The sequence below is a fragment of the Monodon monoceros genome, unplaced genomic scaffold, assembly GCF_005190385.1.
Source record: "Monodon monoceros isolate NGI ecotype Baffin Bay Population unplaced genomic scaffold, NGI_Narwhal_1 Super_Scaffold_20, whole genome shotgun sequence".
NCBI classification, from domain to species: domain Eukaryota; kingdom Metazoa; phylum Chordata; class Mammalia; order Artiodactyla; family Monodontidae; genus Monodon; species Monodon monoceros.
Genome location: NW_021703777.1, coordinates 49,579,143 through 49,599,599, shown reverse-complemented (window position 1 = coordinate 49,599,599; position 20,457 = coordinate 49,579,143). Strand labels below are relative to the sequence as shown.

Below are 20,457 nucleotides of genomic sequence, written 5' to 3'. Positions count from 1 at the left end.
ATGGACACCAAGGGGGGAAAGCCATGGTGGGGTGGGGTTGGTGGTGTGATGAATTGGGAGATTGGGATTGACATGTATACACTGATGTGTATAAAATGGATGACTAATAAGAACCTGCTGCATAAAAAAATAAATAAAATAAAATTCAACAATAATAAATAAACAAAGTTCCTTTGCACCGAGACCAGTTATGAGATGTTCATTCACCCTGGATATTAGATAGAAAAGGCCTATTAGTGGTAGCTTTGAGTAGGTGAATCATCACTTGCACAATAAGTAGTATGGTTTGGGGTAGGCTTGTATTTCACCTTTTTGTTACAAGGTGACATTTGCCTCTGCTACCCCCACTCACTCAAGATTGCAGTATAATGAGTTCACATCATAGGCCAAAACTCTGGAAAGCACTGACTTATCCTGACAATGTGTCTTGTTGACTGTTAGGTGCAAAATATCCACAGTAGAACATTGTTAGGGTCCTGTTGTGTAAGTTTCCCAGGCTTGCTAAAGTGCCACACGGAAATTTCTGATTCCCAGATATAATCTGGTTTGTAATATCTTGTCCTTGTCTTCTTTGATCTGGGTGATATGTTTCTGGAAAAGTCTGATTAAACAGTGAGTTCTGTAACAAAGTTATTTATTTATTTGACTGTGTAGGCGAGGATTTAGAGGAAGGGCCATGTATGATCTTTTTGTGTGTGTTTATGTGGCAAGGGTGCTAACTTAATGATTTGCTTGAGATATGATAGTTTGGAGCAGTGGCTTGGAGGAGGACAAGTTTATCAGAGCTACCTCTCTTGCTACATCAAGTTATATGTTTCTTTCAATTCAGTTCTGACCTGGACACAGCCTCCGGTTAAGATAACTGATTTATTTAGAGCATTGGTTCTCCAACTTTAGCTTGCTTCAAAATCATTTCAAAGGTTTGTTAAAACCCACCTTGCTAGACCCCTTGCCCAGAGTTTGATATAGTTGGTCTGTGGTGAGTTCCAAGAATTTACATTTCTAACACGTGCTCAGGTGATGCTGATACTGGTGGTCTGGGAACCACACTTTGGCCACCACTGATTTAGAACATTGGGAAGCTTTTGTCCCTGGTTCAGGGTGTTGCAGGGTAGGGGTGGAGAGTTTGATAGGGAGGGAGATGGGAAAAGATGCAAGAATGCGGATCATCTTGCTTAAGGTTTATCTAAAAGTGTTGACTTCTGAATTCTTTCAGTGTAGTACAAAGTTAAACATCAGTGAAGCTGTTAATATTACTTTTATTAATGAGAATCAGATAAGGTTGGGAGGAACAATAGATGTGATTGTTTCTTAACCTTGGCCTCCTCTTCCCCATCTGGTTCGTGCAACTTCCTTATCCCTGTGCCTCCCTACTCCCCCATATAGTACAAATATAGATAGCCATCCTATAACTGTCTTTCAGAAATGAGAGAAATGAGACAGTATATGAGGCTTCTTGGAGAAGTTGTGACATCAGTTAGGATTACCATTATAATGGAAACTTCATTCATTTGGCTTCTACTTATTCATATTTTGCAGCAGTTAGGACAGTGCTTGAGTTGAAATGTACCTTTGTAGTATTTATAAAGAATTTCCAAAGCAAATCAGGGAGTTTAGAATATTGCCCAGGAAATTTAAATTACTTAATGAAAAATTGCTTTCAAATTCATTTCAGTATTGCTGCTTATGTACAGTTGATTTAATAATTAGAAATCAATCTCATCTATTCATTTACATAGGTTGCTTTTAACTTATGATTAAGGATTTGCTAAGACTTCATTGCACTAAGAATATCTAGTTCAGACTTTTATGCAGGTAGAATTTTCACCCATTTAGTCCAAAAGACTAGTTTTATTTTCTAATGTAAAGTATAAAATTGTATGTACTCATCATTTCTTTAGCTTCAAGCCCAGCATTATTTGGAGGCATTCTTGTTTGGGCCTGGTGTCTTGGTCTCTTTTGTATTGAGTGGACACTAGAAACCTAGTACGCGGTTCAGAGAAGAAAATGTGGCTTTCAAAGAGCTTCTTTTAATTTTGCTCATAAAGCAGTTTTTCACATGTTACTTTCCTTTGAAGAATGCCCTGTGCTCAGATTTTCCTAGAATAAAACATCCTACCAGGTAAAGTGTTTAAGAGATCTAGGCCATGCTTACTCAATGAAATGCAGCAGAGTGGAAAATATCCTGTTTTGCCAACTCAAGAAAATTGATCTAGTAGTTAAAGACAATTATATTATTTAAAGAGCTGCTGTTATATAGACGTTAAATTATTAGTGGGTAGATTTGAGTCTTTTGCAAAATTATGTGTAGAAGGTTTGATCTGAAGGAATGGAAATCTGTAATCTAAAGAATTATGTGGAAGTAAATGTGAAGCTGTGTTCGAACCTTGATGCTTGTTTTTCAACCCTTGTCCTCTTGGTGTGAAGACCAGCCTGAGTCAGATCACAGGGGATTAAATGGTGAACCCATTACTCAGCACCCTGCAGGGGGGGGCGGTTAAACACCCTGGCTTTGAAGAATTACTCTTTTGCTTAGTAAGCCTGGCAATTTCAGGTTCACCTGCAGAATGAAAGCTCAGTATTTTGTTGATTAACCAGTCTATTTGAAAATGGTCTATCCCTCTTCTAGATGTCCCTCCTCTCTGTTCTCATATAACCATGTCTGAAGTCACTGGCTGGATTGCCAATGGATTTTACCTACGGCAGCTTTACAGCCGGGGAGCTTGGTTCCCATGGAGTATTCCTGATGAAATCCATCGCTTGACTTTAATAAGAAGTTAGACGTGTTAAGGGGAAGAAGGGATACACTTACTTTAGTCTGGCAAATGGGAATGCAGGAAATAAGGGGAGCTGTGATAACACTGCTTTGAGGCAAAGAATGGGAATTCTGGATCAGATGCCCACTACGGAGAAATATTCTTGATCAAAGTGTTAGGCAGAGAATGGAGTGCAGATGGCTTTTTGGGTTGATCAGAGCAACTGGTGCCCTAGGAAGGACTGCAGAGGCTGGGGGAGAGGAGGTCCAGGCCTTTTTTTCCCCTGGCGCTGGCTCTACTGAGATGAGGAAAAAGCCCATCTCTATAGGCAATAGAAATAGGTAGATTAGGATGTGTGTAAAGGGCCGTAACAAAAGGCAAACCAAAAACAGGAGTGAGTTTATTTTTATGCTTATTGTTTTACACATTTCTTTGAAAGTTTAACTTATCTTGAAATGGAGCCAGAAGACTTAAAGAAAGTATATGGGATTTTATACATATTTCATTTAACCATGTTAGTGCTCTAAACTAACTTTTCAACTCTGGAAACCTGTTCAGGAGAATCCTAATGTAGCTTAAACATCATCACCATTCCCATCGTCATCTACTAGTGGTCATGAAATGTACAGCCAAACTCTTTGTGTTGTTAACAAGAAGTCTTTAATTAGGGTTCACTTCTGTTTTTCCAGGTAGCCCAGCCATGGCCCACAGGAATCTGACTTCTTCCAGTCTGAATGACATCTCTGATAAACCAGAGAAGGACCAGGTAAGCAAAGAATTCTGCTTGTTTGAAATGTAAGACTAAATGTATATCTAGAAGATGCTGGGAGAAGATTAGAAATGATGGTCCTCTAACTTAAAATGAACCAACATGTGTAGATTGTTTTGTTTTTTTCACTTTCTCTGAGGGAAGGGGAAGCAGTGTGTGAAGGGATTTGAAGTTCAGAAGATAAGAGTCTCTACTCCAGCTCTTATAGATGAATTCACTTGGGCAGTTTAAATCTTGGAGCTACAGTTCTCTTAGCTTTAAAATAGTAATACTAATTCCTACCTCAAGTTTATTGTGATGGTTAAATAAGATGATTTGTGGAAAAAACTGGTTTGGTAAACTGTAAAGGGCTAGGAAATGCTGGCAGTTGTTAACTTTGAGGGGATATTTCAGGCAAAGGTAATGACAGTCTTGTTAGCTGTATGTTTGTCTATTAAAGCATATAGGAAGTAACCTATTTGAAATGAAAAGTAATTAGGTTTTGAATCTCGATTTGCTTTCTTTTAAAAAGAATATGGTAGAAACTGGTCCATTTTCCTAGTTGGGTGGGTATCTGGGCTTGAAACTAGTAGAAAATGGTGACTGGGTATAATTTTGCACTTTACATTAAAAAATGAAATGAGTTATTTGGACTAATTGGTTGAAAATTCTACCTGAATAAAGAAATCTGAATTATATATTTCTAAGACAATGAAGCCTTGTTTACAACAATGTTCTTCTTTAACTGACAGAGGTTTTTTAGACCTTGGTGAACTCTCAAAAGTGCAGGGAAGGTGAAATAATGTTCTTTCTTGTGAAATGGCTTTTGGATTCTTTCTTCCTTCTCCTTCTAAACAACAGCACCCTAGTAGGGCCTTCATTATCTCAGAACAGATTGCTAGAAAAACCTTGGGAATTAATCCTGTCCCCATTTTCTCCCAATTCAATACACTTTTCATATCATTGCTCTTATATTTCTCCCCTGGATCAAAAGCTTATAATGGCTTATATCAAGTGAAGTTCAGACTATCCGGACTTTTAAGATTCTCTGAAATCTGGTATAATCTTTCTCATCGTAACTTACACGTGTTTCCCAGAAGAGAGACTCTGCTTTGGTTTGGCTTATTTACCTCCACCTCTGCACTGAGATTAATTCTTGACTTTTACAGCTGCGCCCCCCACCTTAAATGCTAATATGGCTAGCTCTCCTCCCTACCATTGGCCTACCTCTTGAAATACTGTGGGAGAAGATCATTTATTTATTTATTGCTTCCTGGAGGCAGTTTACATTCACTTTTATTTTTTATTTTATTTTATTTTTAAAGAAATGTGTTTTTGGGTTTTTTTTGCGTTACGCGAGCCTCTCACTGTTGTGGCCTCTCCCGTTGCGTAGCACAGGCTCCGGACACGCAGGCTCAGTGGCCATGGCTCACGGGCCCAGCCGCTCCACGGCATATGGGATCTTCCCGGACTGGGGCACGAACCCGTGTCCCCTGCATCGGCAGGCGGACTCTCAACCACTGCACCACCAGGGAAACCCTTTTTTTAATTTATTTATTTTTTTAAAATAAATTTTTAAATTTTATTTAATTTTGGCTGCATTGGGTCTTCGTTGCTGCGTGTGGGCTTTCTCTAGTTGCGGCGAGTGGGCGCTACTCTTCGTTGTGGTGCGAGGGCTTCTCATTGCAGTGGCTTCTGAGAAGATCATTTAAGTATTGGATTCATTGGCAGGTTCATACCAGTAGTGAAAGGGAAACCTCAGTCCACTAGGACTTGTTGAGAATTTTCCTCAAAACTATTTTGTACATTTTGGCTCCATACAGCATTTACCAAACGACATTCTGATCGTGAGATTTGCCAGGGGCTTGGATAAGGCAGAGTCAGGAATATCTGGTTGACACTTTTTCAGGAAGGCTTCTTTTACTGGGGACAGTTCTTGTCAGGAGTTTGTCAATTGCCGCTGGTAAATGCTGAGAGAAATTTCTTACCTTCTTGGGTGTCTTCATATCTGAGCATATGCAGAAGGAATTTGATGACTTATGATGTGTATTACATGAGATTTTGATTCCAGTGTTAGAAGAAATAGGTTAGAACATTATGATTTAGGGTGTTGATTTTGCTATTGATAAATGGAATATTTATAAATGGAATGGGGTATTTATAAATGGAATATTTCGTGCCATATTAATAAACAAAGGATGTCACAGTCATCAAGGATTGCAGCTCTCCATCGTGAGCCGGTGAGCCCTGAGGAAACTCAGGGCTGAAAAGAACACCTGCCATCTAGCAGCCAACAGACTCCCTAAGGTGAGTCCTGAGGAAACTCAGGATGTGAAAAAACAGGATCCTGGCCCCAGGTAGCTGAGGTGCATATCAAAGGAATGATTTCAGTGAGCTCTGACTCTTGCATCTTCCCATATATAGAAAAGTGCTAAATTCCTTAACTTGAGATGTCTGGTTTTCTTTAATTAACAACAATCTTGTGACGTTCAGACTGCCTGCCCTTTGTCGCAAAACTCTTATATATCCTGGCTCCTCCCCCTGCCTCCTTGGAGCAGTTTCTCAGAGTTATCTGAAACTGCTGTCTCCCGGGCTGCAGTCCTCATTGTGCTCCAGATAAAACTTAACTCGCAACTCTCACATTGTGCATTTTTTAAGTCAACACTATAAAGCCTTTGTGGTCCTTAAAACCAGAATCTCTGATGCCTGTCACTGACATCTCATATTCATCAAGGTTCATGTGAAGATGAAACCAGGAAGATTTGATTCAGGAGGTTTGTTCTTTTTGTTTTCAAAGCCAGAAAATGTAGTTGATGAGTATATCATTATAAGAGCGACTGTCCATCTTCATTTATCTAATACAATAGGCATAGCTCATCCAATGAGCCCTTCAATCCTCCAAAGAGAAAGAAACTCCATTCTTTGCTTCCCACCAAAAAGTTTGAAGAGAAGCTTTGTAATTGACCCATTCATCTCCTCTATAACTAAAGGTAGAGTACAAATTCAAACTAATTATTTCCTGTTTCTATACTTAACAATATTATTGACTTCAAATACAAAAGCTCCTCGATCATTTTCGGGTGAGAAGAAGAAAATGGGCTTGCTAAGAAGATGAAGCCATGGCAAAAAAAAACCCAAAACACACACACACACGCACACAATAAACTGGGGCTTTTCTTTTTTAACCTGTTTTTTTCTCTGTCTGGGTAGGGAAAAAAGGTTGCCAGGCTCAAATTTGTTTTGAAAAAGCTTTTATAATTAATTAGCCAACGTCCTGGAAATGATCTTGGCAGTAGTCAAACTTGTTCTGTATGCTTTTCCAAGTTGGCCCAAGAAACTTCCATCCAACTGGAACTGAAGTTTTCTGATTGATTATTCTGCCTGGATACAATTCGAATAGTTGCGATGGTGCCTCACGACTTCCTGGAGCTGTATAACTTCCCAGTAGCACAAGAAATGGGTTTCATGTTCAGAGATATGAAGAGGAGCAGAATTTCTCTTTCTGACAGCTACATAGTGACAAAATTTGAGGGCATGTTTTTTATAAGATTCTGTTTTGGGAAAACAGAAGAAACAAATCCGTGGACTGCACTTTCTCTCTCTGGCTGTGCCAAGCCTATGTACTTATGATTTCAGTAGCGGCTGCTTTATTGAGAAATAGCTCAAAATAGTTAACAGCAGAAGAAAGAGCATCGCCAAAATTTAGGTGATTCAATGCTTCAACAGTATTCCAACTTGGATGTTATATTTATTAAGCAAAAAAACACCCGGGGAGAAGTAGATTTTTTAGAAAATACATCTGGAGCTCATCTACTTGTAAATGGACATAAATAATCTCCTCTATTTTGTTGCTATGGAGGATTTTTTTTTCTTCTCTATCGAGTTATCTTCCCCAATTACCTTAGATTGATTTGTTTTTCTATCACCTTTTATTTCTTTTCTGTGCTTGAAAAAATTTACAACTGCCACGGGTGCTTATCAAATGCAGTGGGTTAGTTCTACTTTTCATGTGAGTATGGAATCAGCTATGAGGATAAGAAAATCTTATTATTTTACCTCATAGCTTTAACTCTTTGGAGGAAATACTGTGCTCAGTGGTACAATGACTTTTTTAAAGGGGCTCTTTTTTCTTTTCAAGGTTATCAATAGGGCTTCCCTGGTGGCACAGTGGTTGAGAGTCCACCTGCCAATGCAGGGGACACGGGTTCGTGCCCCAGTCCGGGAAGATCCCACATGCCGCGGAGCGGCTGGGCCCGTGAGCCATGGCCGCTGAGCCTGCGCGTCCGGAGCCTGTGCTCCGCAACGGGAGACAGTGAGAGGCCCGCGTACTGCAAAAAAAAAAAAAGATTGTCAATAATGTAATACCATCTCACAATTATATGACCAACCTTAAGTGAAATTGCAGTCTGTAGACTGTAGTGAATGCAGTAAATGTAGAAATCCCTTGAAGATTCTTAGAGAGACATTTGTGCTTATATAACCTTGTCACTTTTTATCTGGTTGTCACTTCCCTGATACTCGTTATTTAGCCAGCTTATCGGAGAACCTATCCATTGGTGTCCTGGTGGAATTTGGCCTAAGGTTAATTTCTAAAGTGTGTGGTAATCATTTTTCATACTATCTGTTGCCTGTTATCTTTAAATATACTTGGTTGTCTCAATATCTATTTTTGAAATCTTGGTCTTTTGTAGAGATAGACCTAAAAATCTAGAAAGAAACATTTTGTGATTGTACGACCTCCTAATCCTTTTCTTACATTTGTGTAATACAGGAGTGAGTCAACTAAATTCAGCTGAGATGACTTTTTCATCGTTTTGATTTTCATCCTGAGGCTCACATACAGCTTCCTTTAGCATTCATAGCTATGTCATATTCACAGTGATGGAAGAGTACAATAGCACCTGCTTTTCTTTTTCACGGCTCAGCCAGAAAACCCTCCGATTGGCATTGGTCACCGAGTGGTCTCACTCCATTACTCAGAGAAGACGCAGTGGCAGAGAAAGGCTCGTATTTGCTGAGGTTATGATACTTGTCTTTAGCATCTTTTCAGGGCCTGCTGAAACACTGCTGTGTCAGGAAAGATCCAGATGGAATCACATCTGTGAAAACCTGATAAGAAAGGCATGTTGTTGAGGAGGAGGTTACAGTCGTTAGGTGTCCTTAGTCACTGCAGTATTGGTGACTGCAACTGGTAACTGTGGTTCAGTGGCTACAGCTTTCCTTTGGCCAGGAGTCCTTGATGGGAACTGGTGAAGCCATTGCAGTGGTTATCTGTGGAGCCCCGCTCCAAGGGGGTTAGCTTGCTGCTTAGATGATTAACAAAACTGCCTTGTCCTTCCTTTTCCCTTTGTATAAGAAATTTGACTTTTTGTAGGGTCCTCCTCCCACCTTATGCTCGCTCCCATATTCCTTTTTTTTTTTTTTTTGCGGTACGCAGGCTTCTCACTGTTGTGGCCTCTCCCGTTGCGGAGCGCAGGCTCAGCGGCCATGGCTCATGGGCCCAGCCACTCCACGGCATGTGGGATCTTCCCGGACCGGGGCACAAGCCCGTGTCCCCTGCATCGGCAGATGGACTCTCAACCACTGCGCCACCAGGGAAGCCCTCCTATATTCTTAAAGAATTCACAACCAATACTTATTAATAGAGTTTGAGAAACACTGATACTCATAGTGATTTCCAAGAACCTGTGTTCCTAGACCTGGGTCTCAGTTGAAATCGATCATTGAATTTTACCATTTTCATAATGATATACTTCCTGTGAAAGCCGTTTATCTGGAACAGAAAACTAGCCTTCATTTAAAAATAGGTTTTGTGTCAGCTTGAAAGTGAAGGGAGATAAACTTATCTCAGGTAATCTAAGCTCTGTCTAACTTATCTCAGGTAATCTAAGCTCTGTCTTGTGTTTTCAGGTGTTTCAGGAGTCTTTTGTAAAACTTAGAACCATGTAAAATTTAAAACAAGCTGCAACAAATGTTAACTTCTAAATCGCCCCATAACTGTAGGCTGCTATGATTTGAATTCATTCATTCATTTAAAGAGTATATTCTGTGCTAGAAAGCGTTCTTGGTGCTAGGGTTCCAGAGGTGAATGAGACAGATAAATCTTTGGACTCAAGGAGCTTCCGTGCTTTTGGGAACAGATAGACAGTAAACAACAAAAACAAGTAAACAAATGAATAGGTTAATTTTACACAATGATAGTTGTTATTTAGAAAATACAGTAGGATAATGTGGAGAGGTACAGGAAAGCTGGTTTAGGTAAGATTAACCAGAGAAGAGACAGTCTGGGGGAAGAGGTTTCTAGGCTGAACAAAAAGCAAGAGTATAGCCTTGAGGCAGGAATAAATAAGGTATATTCATAACAGAGGAAGAAGGAAAAAAAAAAATCCAGAGTGGCTGGAGCAGGGGTAGCAGGTATGCAGAGGTACATAAGGCCACGTAACCTTTTCATGCAGGGGACCTTTTTTTTTTTTTTTTGCACGGTACTTGGGCTTCTCACTGTTGTGGCCTCTCCCATTGCGGAGCACAGGCTCCGGACGTGCAGGCTCAGCGGCCATGGCTCACAGGCCCGGCCGCTTCGCGGCATGTGGGATCTTCCCGGACCGGGGCACGAACCCGTGTCCCCTGCATCAGCAGGTGGACTCTCAACCACTGCGCCACCCGGGAAGCCCCAGGGGGACCTTTTAATTTTATTCTATGTTCAGTGAGACACTATATTAGGAGTTCTACCTGGAGAGTTGTGTGTTGTGATTTGCACTGAAAAAAGATCACTGGGGATAGCGTGTGATGAGATGGAGGAATTTGCTAATGTTTTGGATCATCTGGTGTTGTTCCTATAATTAAACATTGGATGAGCACCGCAGTGCATTAAACAGCTCAACAGACCCAATAGCCAATTTCTTAATGTGTTTGACATAGATGTCAAGACCTCATTCCTGTCGGCAAAGGGAGCTCTTCTGTTCCACTGAAGTATTGTAAGAAAGAAAATGAGTTTCCTAGTTAAAATATTTTCCATGCACTATTAGTTAGAATTAATAATTATTTAATTAATATTATTAAAAATTAAAATATTTTAATGCACTAGAAATGGATGTAGGTCACCAAGAGTAGTAAGATTGAGCTTTTGAGTGATTATATCTGTTACCTGCAGTTCTCTTTTTGATGTCATGACTCATGAAACCCTCACCAGAGGTCTCTCTAAGGAACAGTGACAAGTGTCTTAGTCCTTATTGTTCCAAAAGGGGCATCGGAATGTGTAGGTGGAGGACAGAGCCGCCCCGTGGGGTCCTGAGCCACACTCTCACCGGTACCTGGGAAAATCGAACTCCAGGAGCGCCGCAGGGTGTTCTGTATTCAACATTTAGCATAAGAGATTGCAGGGTTTACATGTCTTAAATGGCATGTCTTATCTAGCATGATTTATGTTTGATGCCACTTTTTTCTCTTTCTAGTATGTAGCAGTCTGCCTGTATCCCAATGCCATAAATATACTTAGAATAGATTGCAGAGAGTAGTAGAATGCCATCAACAATTATCTTTAATGGATGTCTGCTCTCATGTCACACGTTACCTACCTCTGGCCAGAACTTCATTTAAAAAAAAAAAACCACTTTTTTCCCCTTAGAAGTGGCAAACCGGAAAGCAGCAGCACCTGTGGTAAACACCCTAAGGGCATGATTAAAAACCTTTATAATAATTCTAACTATAAACATGAACTCATTCTTTACTTTCTGTAGTAACATTTTATTATCTACGACGTTTTTTAAACTTTAGTTTTTTCTGATTCATAATTATACAAAATTGCTGTAAAAATTCAAACAAAGGAAAAATGAATAAAACAGAAAGTGAAAGCTCACAAATTCTCACCCTCAATATAACTACTATTAGCAGGTTGATGTAGTCTTCTAGACTTTTTCTATGCATAAAAATGTATATATTTATATAAAATACAAATGGGATCATATTGTTCTGCAACTGGATTTTTAAAAGAACTAACAATACCACAGATATCTACCTTATTTTCCTTGAAGGTTATATGGTATACATGAATCATATTTTATTTAAATGGTCTTCTATTAATAGATAGTTACTTATTTTCATTTCTTTGCAGTTAGACAAACAGGCCTTTAAGAAATGCCCTCATTGTAACTTTTTTTTTTTTTTTTTTTTTTTTTGCATTCTTTCATGAGTATTTCTGAAGGAGAAATTTTGTAAGTGCAACTGCTGGGTCACCATGTATTGCCAATTACCTCCTCAAAAGATTATATCAATTTGTGTCCTAGGTCTTTTAAACACTTTAATTAATCCTCCTCCACTGCTAGAATACTGTTTGCCAGTCAGATTTGAGTTTCTCCTTTCTGATTCATTCCACTAAAAGCTTAGCAACTCAGTTAACGTGAAAAGAATCACAGTCACTAGCATCTGCCTCCCAGCTCACTTTGGGGGCTTTTTTCAGAAGCTTAAAATATCAAGGCTAAAACTGGGTTTATTCTCCTGGTCTAATTGGATCTCTGAGCTGGCTAATCTGCCTATATTCTGAGGTAAGGAGGTGAAAAGTCCAGTGGTCGTAGACTTGGCCACCTGTATGTTTCTGATTGCTTCTGCTTAAGGAGAGGCTGTTCTCAGCTCTGAGAGAAATCCTTTGGCTTTGTGAGAATTTCCTTGGCAACCAAAAATGGCTTCCTCTTAAGAGCCCTTCTTGGTGGTCAGCATTTGGAACAAAAAGGAAAATCACAAGAAGAGTTGGACAAGTGTTCTCTTTGAAGCACTATCCAGCACATTTGCAGCTTGGCCCTGCATCTCCTTCCTCCCCAGTCCTCCACCCTCAAGAGAATTCTAAGTGAACTTACGTACATACTGTAAAGTTAGTTAAATGAAAAGTTTATACCTTTATTAGGAGCTTTGATGGAGTGTTTCATCTAGGATAATTGATAAAAAGATCAGCGAACCATTAATTACATGTTGGGAGATATTTGCAGATTTTTCTGCTTCCCTACTTCCCTTGCAACAGGGAGTCTCTGCAGAGTAGTTACGAAGAGGCCAAGCCATGGGAGGAAGTTTTCCTTGCTCTTCTTCAGAAAGAGAAGGGCTTCCTCCTGTTTCCACGTCACTTGTCTGATTGATCCAGTGGCTAGTTGATTTATTTGCCTCTGTAGAATCTCATGACCTTATCAGTCGCCAGCAGAGCTTACTGATTTCTCCTGTTGTTACCACCAATCGTCTGGTTTCACTCCCTAGAACTGAACTGAAGTGAAAACAATCATACTTCCGTTTTCTCTGCCACCATGTTAAAATGGTAGCACTAATTTTTTCTGCAATCCGAAAGCCAGTGGTTAATCATACCCAGTCGACATTACTGCCTATTCAGTGTTCTATGCATGTGCATACAAGAGGCTAGAAACTAACCCAAGTAGTTTTAGAGGACGCCATTGTAAGTTCAGTATTAGTGGCACTGTTGATCATTCAGTGGCTCTGAGAGTATTGAGCCTGTTCTTTTATAAAGAATAAGTAATAATGACTAACATATATTGGACACTTTTTCACACTAGTGCTTTGGTTGGTATTATCAACCGTGTTTTATATGTTGGTAAACTTGAGGCACAAAAACATTAAGTAATTTTTTCCAAAGTTAAATAGCATCTAAGTGGTAGAGCTGCTTTCTGGCCCTGGAGCCTGTGCTCTTAATGAGTATGGTGAATTCTGCCTATTTGCATTATGGTCTTTTTTAGGTCCTAATCCCCAGGTGTCCAATTAATAGTTAGGTTAATAATAGTTAGACCTTAGGTTTGTCTTTGAGGCACACATGGTTCTGAATAGGCTAATCTACAGAATTGTTATTAAATAAACCAACAATTAAAAAATTCTTAAGGGTCTTATGGTGACTGGATGTTTCTGCTGCCACAGTGATTAAAAGACTTGGTGAATCAACTGTTTGTTTTGTGTCCATACTCTGAGTGGTATTGGTGGAGGTCAATGAGAAGAGGCTGATATAATAAAAATAAAGCATAAAATATGGTCTCAGATTATGAGTTTATATCTAGCTGGAGAGACCAAATAAACTGTGGTGCTGACAGTAAACTGCAGCAGGTCAGTGAAAGACAAGATAACTATGTGGGTTAGAACCATCAATCAAAGAGAAACGAGGGATTTGATTTTATTTTAGTTTTTTAATTTTTTAATTTTTTAAAACATCTTTATTTGGAGTGTAACTGCTTTACAATGGTGTGTTAGTTTCTGCTGTATAACAAAGTGAATCAGCTATACATATACATACATCCCCATATCTCCTCCCTCTTGCATCTCCCTCCCACCCTCCCTATCCCACCCCTCTAGGTGGTCACAAAGCACCGAACTCATCTCCCTGTGTAGCTGCTTCCCACTAGCTATCTATTTTACATTTAGTAGTGTATATATGTCCATGCCACTCTCTCACTTTGTCCCAGCTTACCCTTCCCCCTCAAGTCCATTCTCTACATCTGCATCTTTATTCCTGTCCTGCCCCTAGGTTCTTCAGAACCTTTTTTTTTTTTAGATTCCATATATATGTGTTAGCATATGGTATTTGTTTTTCTGACTTACTTCACTCTGTATGACAGTCTCTAGGTCCATCCACCTCATTACACATAACTCAATTTTGAAACGAAGGATTTTAGAAGCATCTTTCCATTTTAGAGAACGTAAATAACAGAAGATAAGAGCTTTAGCCAAATGAAGCATTCTTCCTTGGAGAAAGAGTTAGGTAGGAAATGTGTGAAATAAATTGGAATGTAACTTTCTGCAGATTAACAATACAAGTGAATGACTTGATTTATCCAACAAATGGAAAATACTGTGACTTTTAAAATTCTTTGAATAATGGCCAGTAATCCCCCAAATTTGATGAAATACAACAGGGTTTCAATTAAAATTTATTTTTAAATTAGAGTTACCTGTAGAATTAGCAAAAGTAGATTAGATTAATTAGCCTGTTGACTTGTCCACGGACTGTGGTGGATACTCACTTGATTTACAAAATTTTACCTGAACTTTGAGAAACACCCCATAGTCCCTTAACTGAAAGTTAAGGGAAAGTTCAGTTCAGTTCAGTATTTGTTCAGTATTTGTTCTTGCTACAGATATGTATTCACTTCTAGGTCATTAAGTCTGATAAATACACATCATTGTAACTTTTTTTTTTTTCTGGTAAGAAGAAACAGCAATTATTATTGAACTTTTTCTTTAAGCTGATCACAGGAATAGCTTTGAAGATTTAAGTAAACATGTTAAACCTTAACTCCTCTGAACCTCAGTTTCCTGATTCATAATACAGGTCTTATATATAATTCAGTCTGAACTGCCTTCTCCACAGGGTTTCCGTGTGAAAAGGAATGTGATTAGTACACTTTAAATATTATACGAGTCTTAATTTATCACTGTCATTTTCATTATTTAAATGTACTACTGCTTGTTATTTTTGGCTTTGTTTTGCAGGAAGATTGGGTAGGATGGAAGTCAATTTCATTTTAGATGTCATTCCTCGCTTCTCAGATTTACGTTGCTAATCTGGCTCTTTGGGGTTTTGTGTTCTTCTGTACTCCACTGCTCCGCCTGCGCTCTCATGAAACGTGTCTTACGGGCCTTCCATGAATAGTGGTACTGCATGCACGTTTCCACTGGACCCAAATATCTCTTTTTCTCTCTACTTTTCCGATTCCTACCGTTTCTTCAGGACCTAAGTCAAGTGCTGCTTTTGCCTTACACGTGTCTTTGGACATTCTGGCTCATGTTAATTAACACCTGTCTCAAATTCTAACACCATCTAAACTCTTACTGTTTGTCACTTCACAGGGACTCACTTGTTTGTTATTGTTCTTTATTTGTATGTCTCATGTTCCTTTTGGGGTGGGGGGGCCGGACAGCAGAGGGTCTGGGGTGGAGGGAGGGATAGGAGTCTTTTAAGTTAGTTGCTGATGTAATGACAATAATGACTAATTGGGGAGAATCAGCTTCTCCTTATCCTTTTTCTCAAAAAATCTTCTTTTAAAGGCTGAGAAAATGACTGTGACTATGAGCATTTCTCAGAGAAGGGTGATTTTTGAAAGTATTGTTAAAGTCTTATAATTTATAGTTATATAAATTATATATAAATAAGTTATATAAATAAGTTATGATTATAATTCTGGCAGCTTTAAAAATTACTGTTTCTTATCATGGGCACTGACAGAGTGTTTCATTAGGTTAATCAATTGCTTGAAATGAACATTCTTGCCCATGTCATGTGTTAAAAAATTTTTTTTCAGCTAGAACAATCATGTGAATGCTAACATTTGAAATATAGTTTACTCTTTCATTTGTTAAAATCCATTTATACATTTTTTCTCATAATTGAAAGCTCAATGAACATAGTTTCCTGGCAGATTGACATAGCTTAGAGAAAACTCTGAATCTTTTTTTTTTAACTTGTTTAAAACAAAATGTAGTGTATCACAAGGACATATTGGAAAAGTCAACTGTCAAGCACAGAAAGATGTTCTATTGCAAGATGACATGGTATTGCTAAGTTGTCCCAAGCATGGCACATTTCAAATCAGGTACTGTCCAACATTCTACTTTTAGATGTGAGCTACTTCATTTTGTATGATATGAAATGGTGTGAAATTAGAAGTAAGGCAAATCAGACTTGGGAAGGATTTATCATTAAATGTGATTTATTATAGAATTTACTAGTTCGATACATTATTATTTTTTTACAAGATATTGAATATAGTTCCCTGTTCTATATAGTAGGTCCTTGTTGGTTATCTATTTTGTATAGAGTAGTGTGTATCTATTAATGCCAGACTCCTAATTTATCCCTCCCCATCTTTCCTCCTTTGGTAATCATAAGTTTGTTTTCTGTCTGTGAGTCTGTTTCTGTTTTGTAAATAAGTTCACTTGTATCATTATTTTAGATTCCACATATAAGTGATATCATATAATATTTGTCTTTCTCTTCACGTAGTATAGTAATCTCTAAGTCCATCCATGTTGCTACAAATGGCATTATTTCATTCTTTTTTATGGCTGAGTAATATTCCATTGTATAATATTCCATTGTATAATGTACTCTATACATTATTATAACTCTGTTTCACTTTACATTTTTCTTATAGTTTTGAGTCCAAGGACTGCATTATGGTAAAGACCCAAGTATATTATTGGAACAAGTCAAGCTGAAATCCAGCTATCTGTTAGGATGACTTGTTTCAGAAAAACCTTTTGGTCAGAGATGAAAGACGTTTATCTCTTCTCATAGTGTCTTTGGCTGCATTACTCATTGTTTCTCAAATGAAACTTATGGATAAGCCTGTTTTCCATATCAGCTTATTTATGACACTGAGAAATAAGAAAGGGAATTTGAGACATTTCAATTAGTAGCCTCCACATTGAAGCTTTGTTCGAAGAAAAACTTGGTGCATAATTCATTGCCTGTTGAATTACGGTCTCTAAGAAGGCATCCCCAGGCACTCACTCTGGAGGAAGACTTTGTTTAGAAAGATAACAATTGAAACTACTACTTAAAATAGTTGTGAAGCTCTTTTTCAAAGTGTGGAATTCTCAGGGAGTAAGTAGCTCTTTTCATTAGGACATTATGAAAACATCCATAAAAATGTGTCATAAAGAGATTTTTGCGGGATGATGGCAATGTTGTTCTTATTCCCACCTGTCTTTGTGGGAGTCCCTAAATGAAGTCCTGCTGAGGGAATGGAGTGCAATTAGTTCTTTTTAAAGACCTTGATTCATGTCACATTTTGGTTTCTAGTTTTTAAAATTGTGTATTGTTTTTCATTTTTCAAAGATGTCCTGAAGTAGTACAATATGTAGGTTTTATTAAAATCAAGAATAAATGAAAATAAAAAGTTTTTAGAAGATTCTCTCTTCTCTAATGTTATACTAGGGGCTGTATGCTCCTGTGCTTGTATATTTCTTAATCTGTGCCATCCTGATCTGAACATGCTATGGGCTATATTGTCTTTATTTTAGCTGTGCCTTCTTGATCTAAACTCACAAGTTGTAATACCTCAGTGTGGAAAGAATAGGAGAAAAGGATTTTCATCAAAGAAAAAACTCATCTTTCATGTTCTCCTGAGAATAAAAAGAGGTAATATATGTGAAGTACTTCAGGCACAGATTAATTAGGTGCTTAAAAAATATTACTTCCCTTTCCCCACCTGCTTTCTCCTGCCTCCTTGTGAATACAAGATAGGATAAATTATGAAACAAAGTAGGGGAAAAAGGAGCAAGTGAAATAAATGAGGCAACATATTTGTAATTTGGGGAGTGATTCAAGAGAAAGTAGCAAAATAGAACACTGGGGAATTTAAAAGTTCTCATTAGAATAAATCTTATGATTCTATATTAAATAGTCTCCGTAGGAGTATACAGGTAAGATTTTACAGTGGTGGTGTTTTCTATTTCCTCTCTTCTTTCCTGAAAGTAACAAGCTACTAGCCCGTCTTCTGTAGTAGTACGTTAAGAATTATTTTTACATTCATACAAACCATTGGGATTTTTAAATCTTTGAATGTAGAAGCTGATAAAGTGCTGTGAGGTATAGAGATGTTATAAGACAGGCTCTGCACTGAAGGACTGTACAGAGGGTGTCACTCGTGGCTTAAAATCATTTTTGCAGTGATCCCAGAATCCTTATCCTTAGCATGGCTTTCAGAGCCCCATGTTTGTTTGTTTTTTAAGTTTTTATTGGTGTATAGTTGATTTACAATGTTGTGTTAGTTTCAGGTGTACAGCAAAGTGAATCAGATATATATATATATATATCCACTCATTTTTTTAGATTCTTTTTCCATATAGGCCATTATAGAATATTGAGTAGAGTTCCCTGTGCTATACAGTAGGTCCTTATTAGTTATCTATTTTATACATAGTAGTGTGTATATGTTAATCCCAATCTTCCAATTCATCCCTCCCCCCCTTGTCCCCTGGTAACCATAAGTTTATTCTCTACATCCGTGACTCTACTTCTGTTTTGTACCCTTCTTTTTAGATTCCACGTATAAGTGACATCACATGATATTTGTCTTTCTGTGTCCGACCTACTCCCCCCAGTATGACAATCTCTAGGTCCATCCATGTTGCTACAGATGGCATTATTCCATTCCCTTCCATGGCTGAGTAATACTCCACTGCACATACGCACTACATATTCTCCTTCCACTCCTCTGTCGACAGACATCTAGGTTGCCTCCATGTCCTGGCCACTGCAGATAGCGATGCAGTGAACATTGGGGTGCATGCATCAGAGCCCTGTGTTATCCTGCCTAATGTCTCTCTCCAGAGTCCTTTTGCAAGGTTCTCTGTCTTGTTCTCTGACTTTACTCTGACCACACACGTGTCCTTCCAGATCCACTAATGTGCCAGTCTTTCTCCTGCCCCAGGCCCTTTGCACATGCTGTTTCCTCTGACTGAAATGCTCTTCCTACCCAGGCAACTGGGGTTCACCCATTATTTCTCAGTACTGGTCACCTCTGCAGGGAAGTCTCCTGGGATTCCCTGTTTTAGGCTAGAGAGCCTGCTGTTGTAAACTCTTGTTGCACATTATGCTTTTCCATCATGATGCCTACCCCAGCTGTCATGCAATAACGCCCATTTTAATTTTTGGTTAAATGTTTGTCTTCACCAATAGGCCATTTGCTTCAAAGTTGAAGAGATGATGTCTGGCAAACTATGGCTTGGGGTCATAGCCTGCTGGTAGTCTGTTTTTGTATGGTTGGTAAGCTAAGTTTAAAGGGTTGTTGAAAAAACAAGAACGTATGACAGAGCCTGTATCTTGCCTGCGAAGCCTAATTTGGCTTTTCAGAGAAAAAGTTTGCCAACCTGTGATCTAAGTTATTGCTCTATATATTAAATAGAAGAACACAAGTATATTTATATATCACATTTTCTTTTCTGAGCAGGCCACTTGGTTGTAGTAAAGCATCCATAGGGTCCATGATGATATAGTTGTAAGCGCTAGGATGAACTGAGAGCTTATGACCATCAGGGGTTCTCAGCTAGAGAATAATTGCACTCAAGTGTATAAATTAATAACCAATGTAAATGTAGAAGGAATTTCTAATGCCGTGGCACTTTTTAGCTGTCCTACTGAACAGATTTATTAGCAATTTGGATTAAGATACAATGTTTGTCAGATTCTCAGAGGACACAAAATGGACATGGTTAGCTATCTAAATTTTAAATGATAGAATCACGATGGAGAATGATCTTGACAGCCTGAACCCATAAAGAATTTAACAAGAATAAATGTACACTTGTGTAAGTTCAAACATGAAGTGAATGATGGGGAAAATCTTACTTTATTTGGACAGAAAGTTTATAACTTTCATCAGATTCAGATTTTTCAAAGGTGTCCATTTTCTTTCTTTTAAATTTATTTTATTATTATTTTTGGCCACGCTGTGCGGCTTGCAGGATCTTAGTTCCCCAACCAGGGATTGAACCCGTGCCCTCAGCAGTGAAACTGTGGAGTCCTAACCACTGGACCATCAGGGAATCCCCAAAGGTGTCCATTTTCAAAAACAGTTGAGGGGATGTGGTTATGGGAACTAGGATGGTGAGCTACCTGGGCACTAGCCTGAGAAGAATAATTGAAGTAACTCACTTATAACTTTTATTTTTATTTTTAAAATTATTTATTTATTTATTTTGGCTGCACTGGGTCTTAGTTGCTGCACGTGGGATCTTCATTGCGGCATGTTTAGTTTTGGCATGTGGGATCTTAGTTGCGGCATACATGTGGGATCTAGTTCCCCGACCGGGGATCGAACCCGGGCCCCCTGCATTGGGAGCGTGGAGTCTTACCCACTGGACCACCAGGGAAGTCCCTCACCCATAACTTTCAGAGATGAGAAGGTTTGAGGGGTAGAAAGTTCATGAAGCTTGCCTTCCGGTTAAAGAGAACAGATTTACCGTCTGTTG

At 38.6% G+C, this 20,457-nt stretch overlaps 1 protein-coding gene across 4 annotated transcripts in view; it reads left to right on the top strand.

Moving 5' to 3' along the window:
- The window catches only part of SLC4A4 (solute carrier family 4 member 4), a 401,333-nt gene that overhangs the window by 244,777 nt on the left and 136,099 nt on the right, over positions 1 to 20,457 (top strand). For all 4 annotated transcript variants that reach the window (XM_029234897.1, XM_029234898.1, XM_029234895.1 and 1 more), the window contains exon 7: positions 3,446 to 3,522. In XM_029234897.1, coding sequence (XP_029090730.1) covers positions 3,446 to 3,522 — 77 coding nt within the window. The remainder of the gene's footprint in view (positions 1 to 3,445; positions 3,523 to 20,457) is intronic.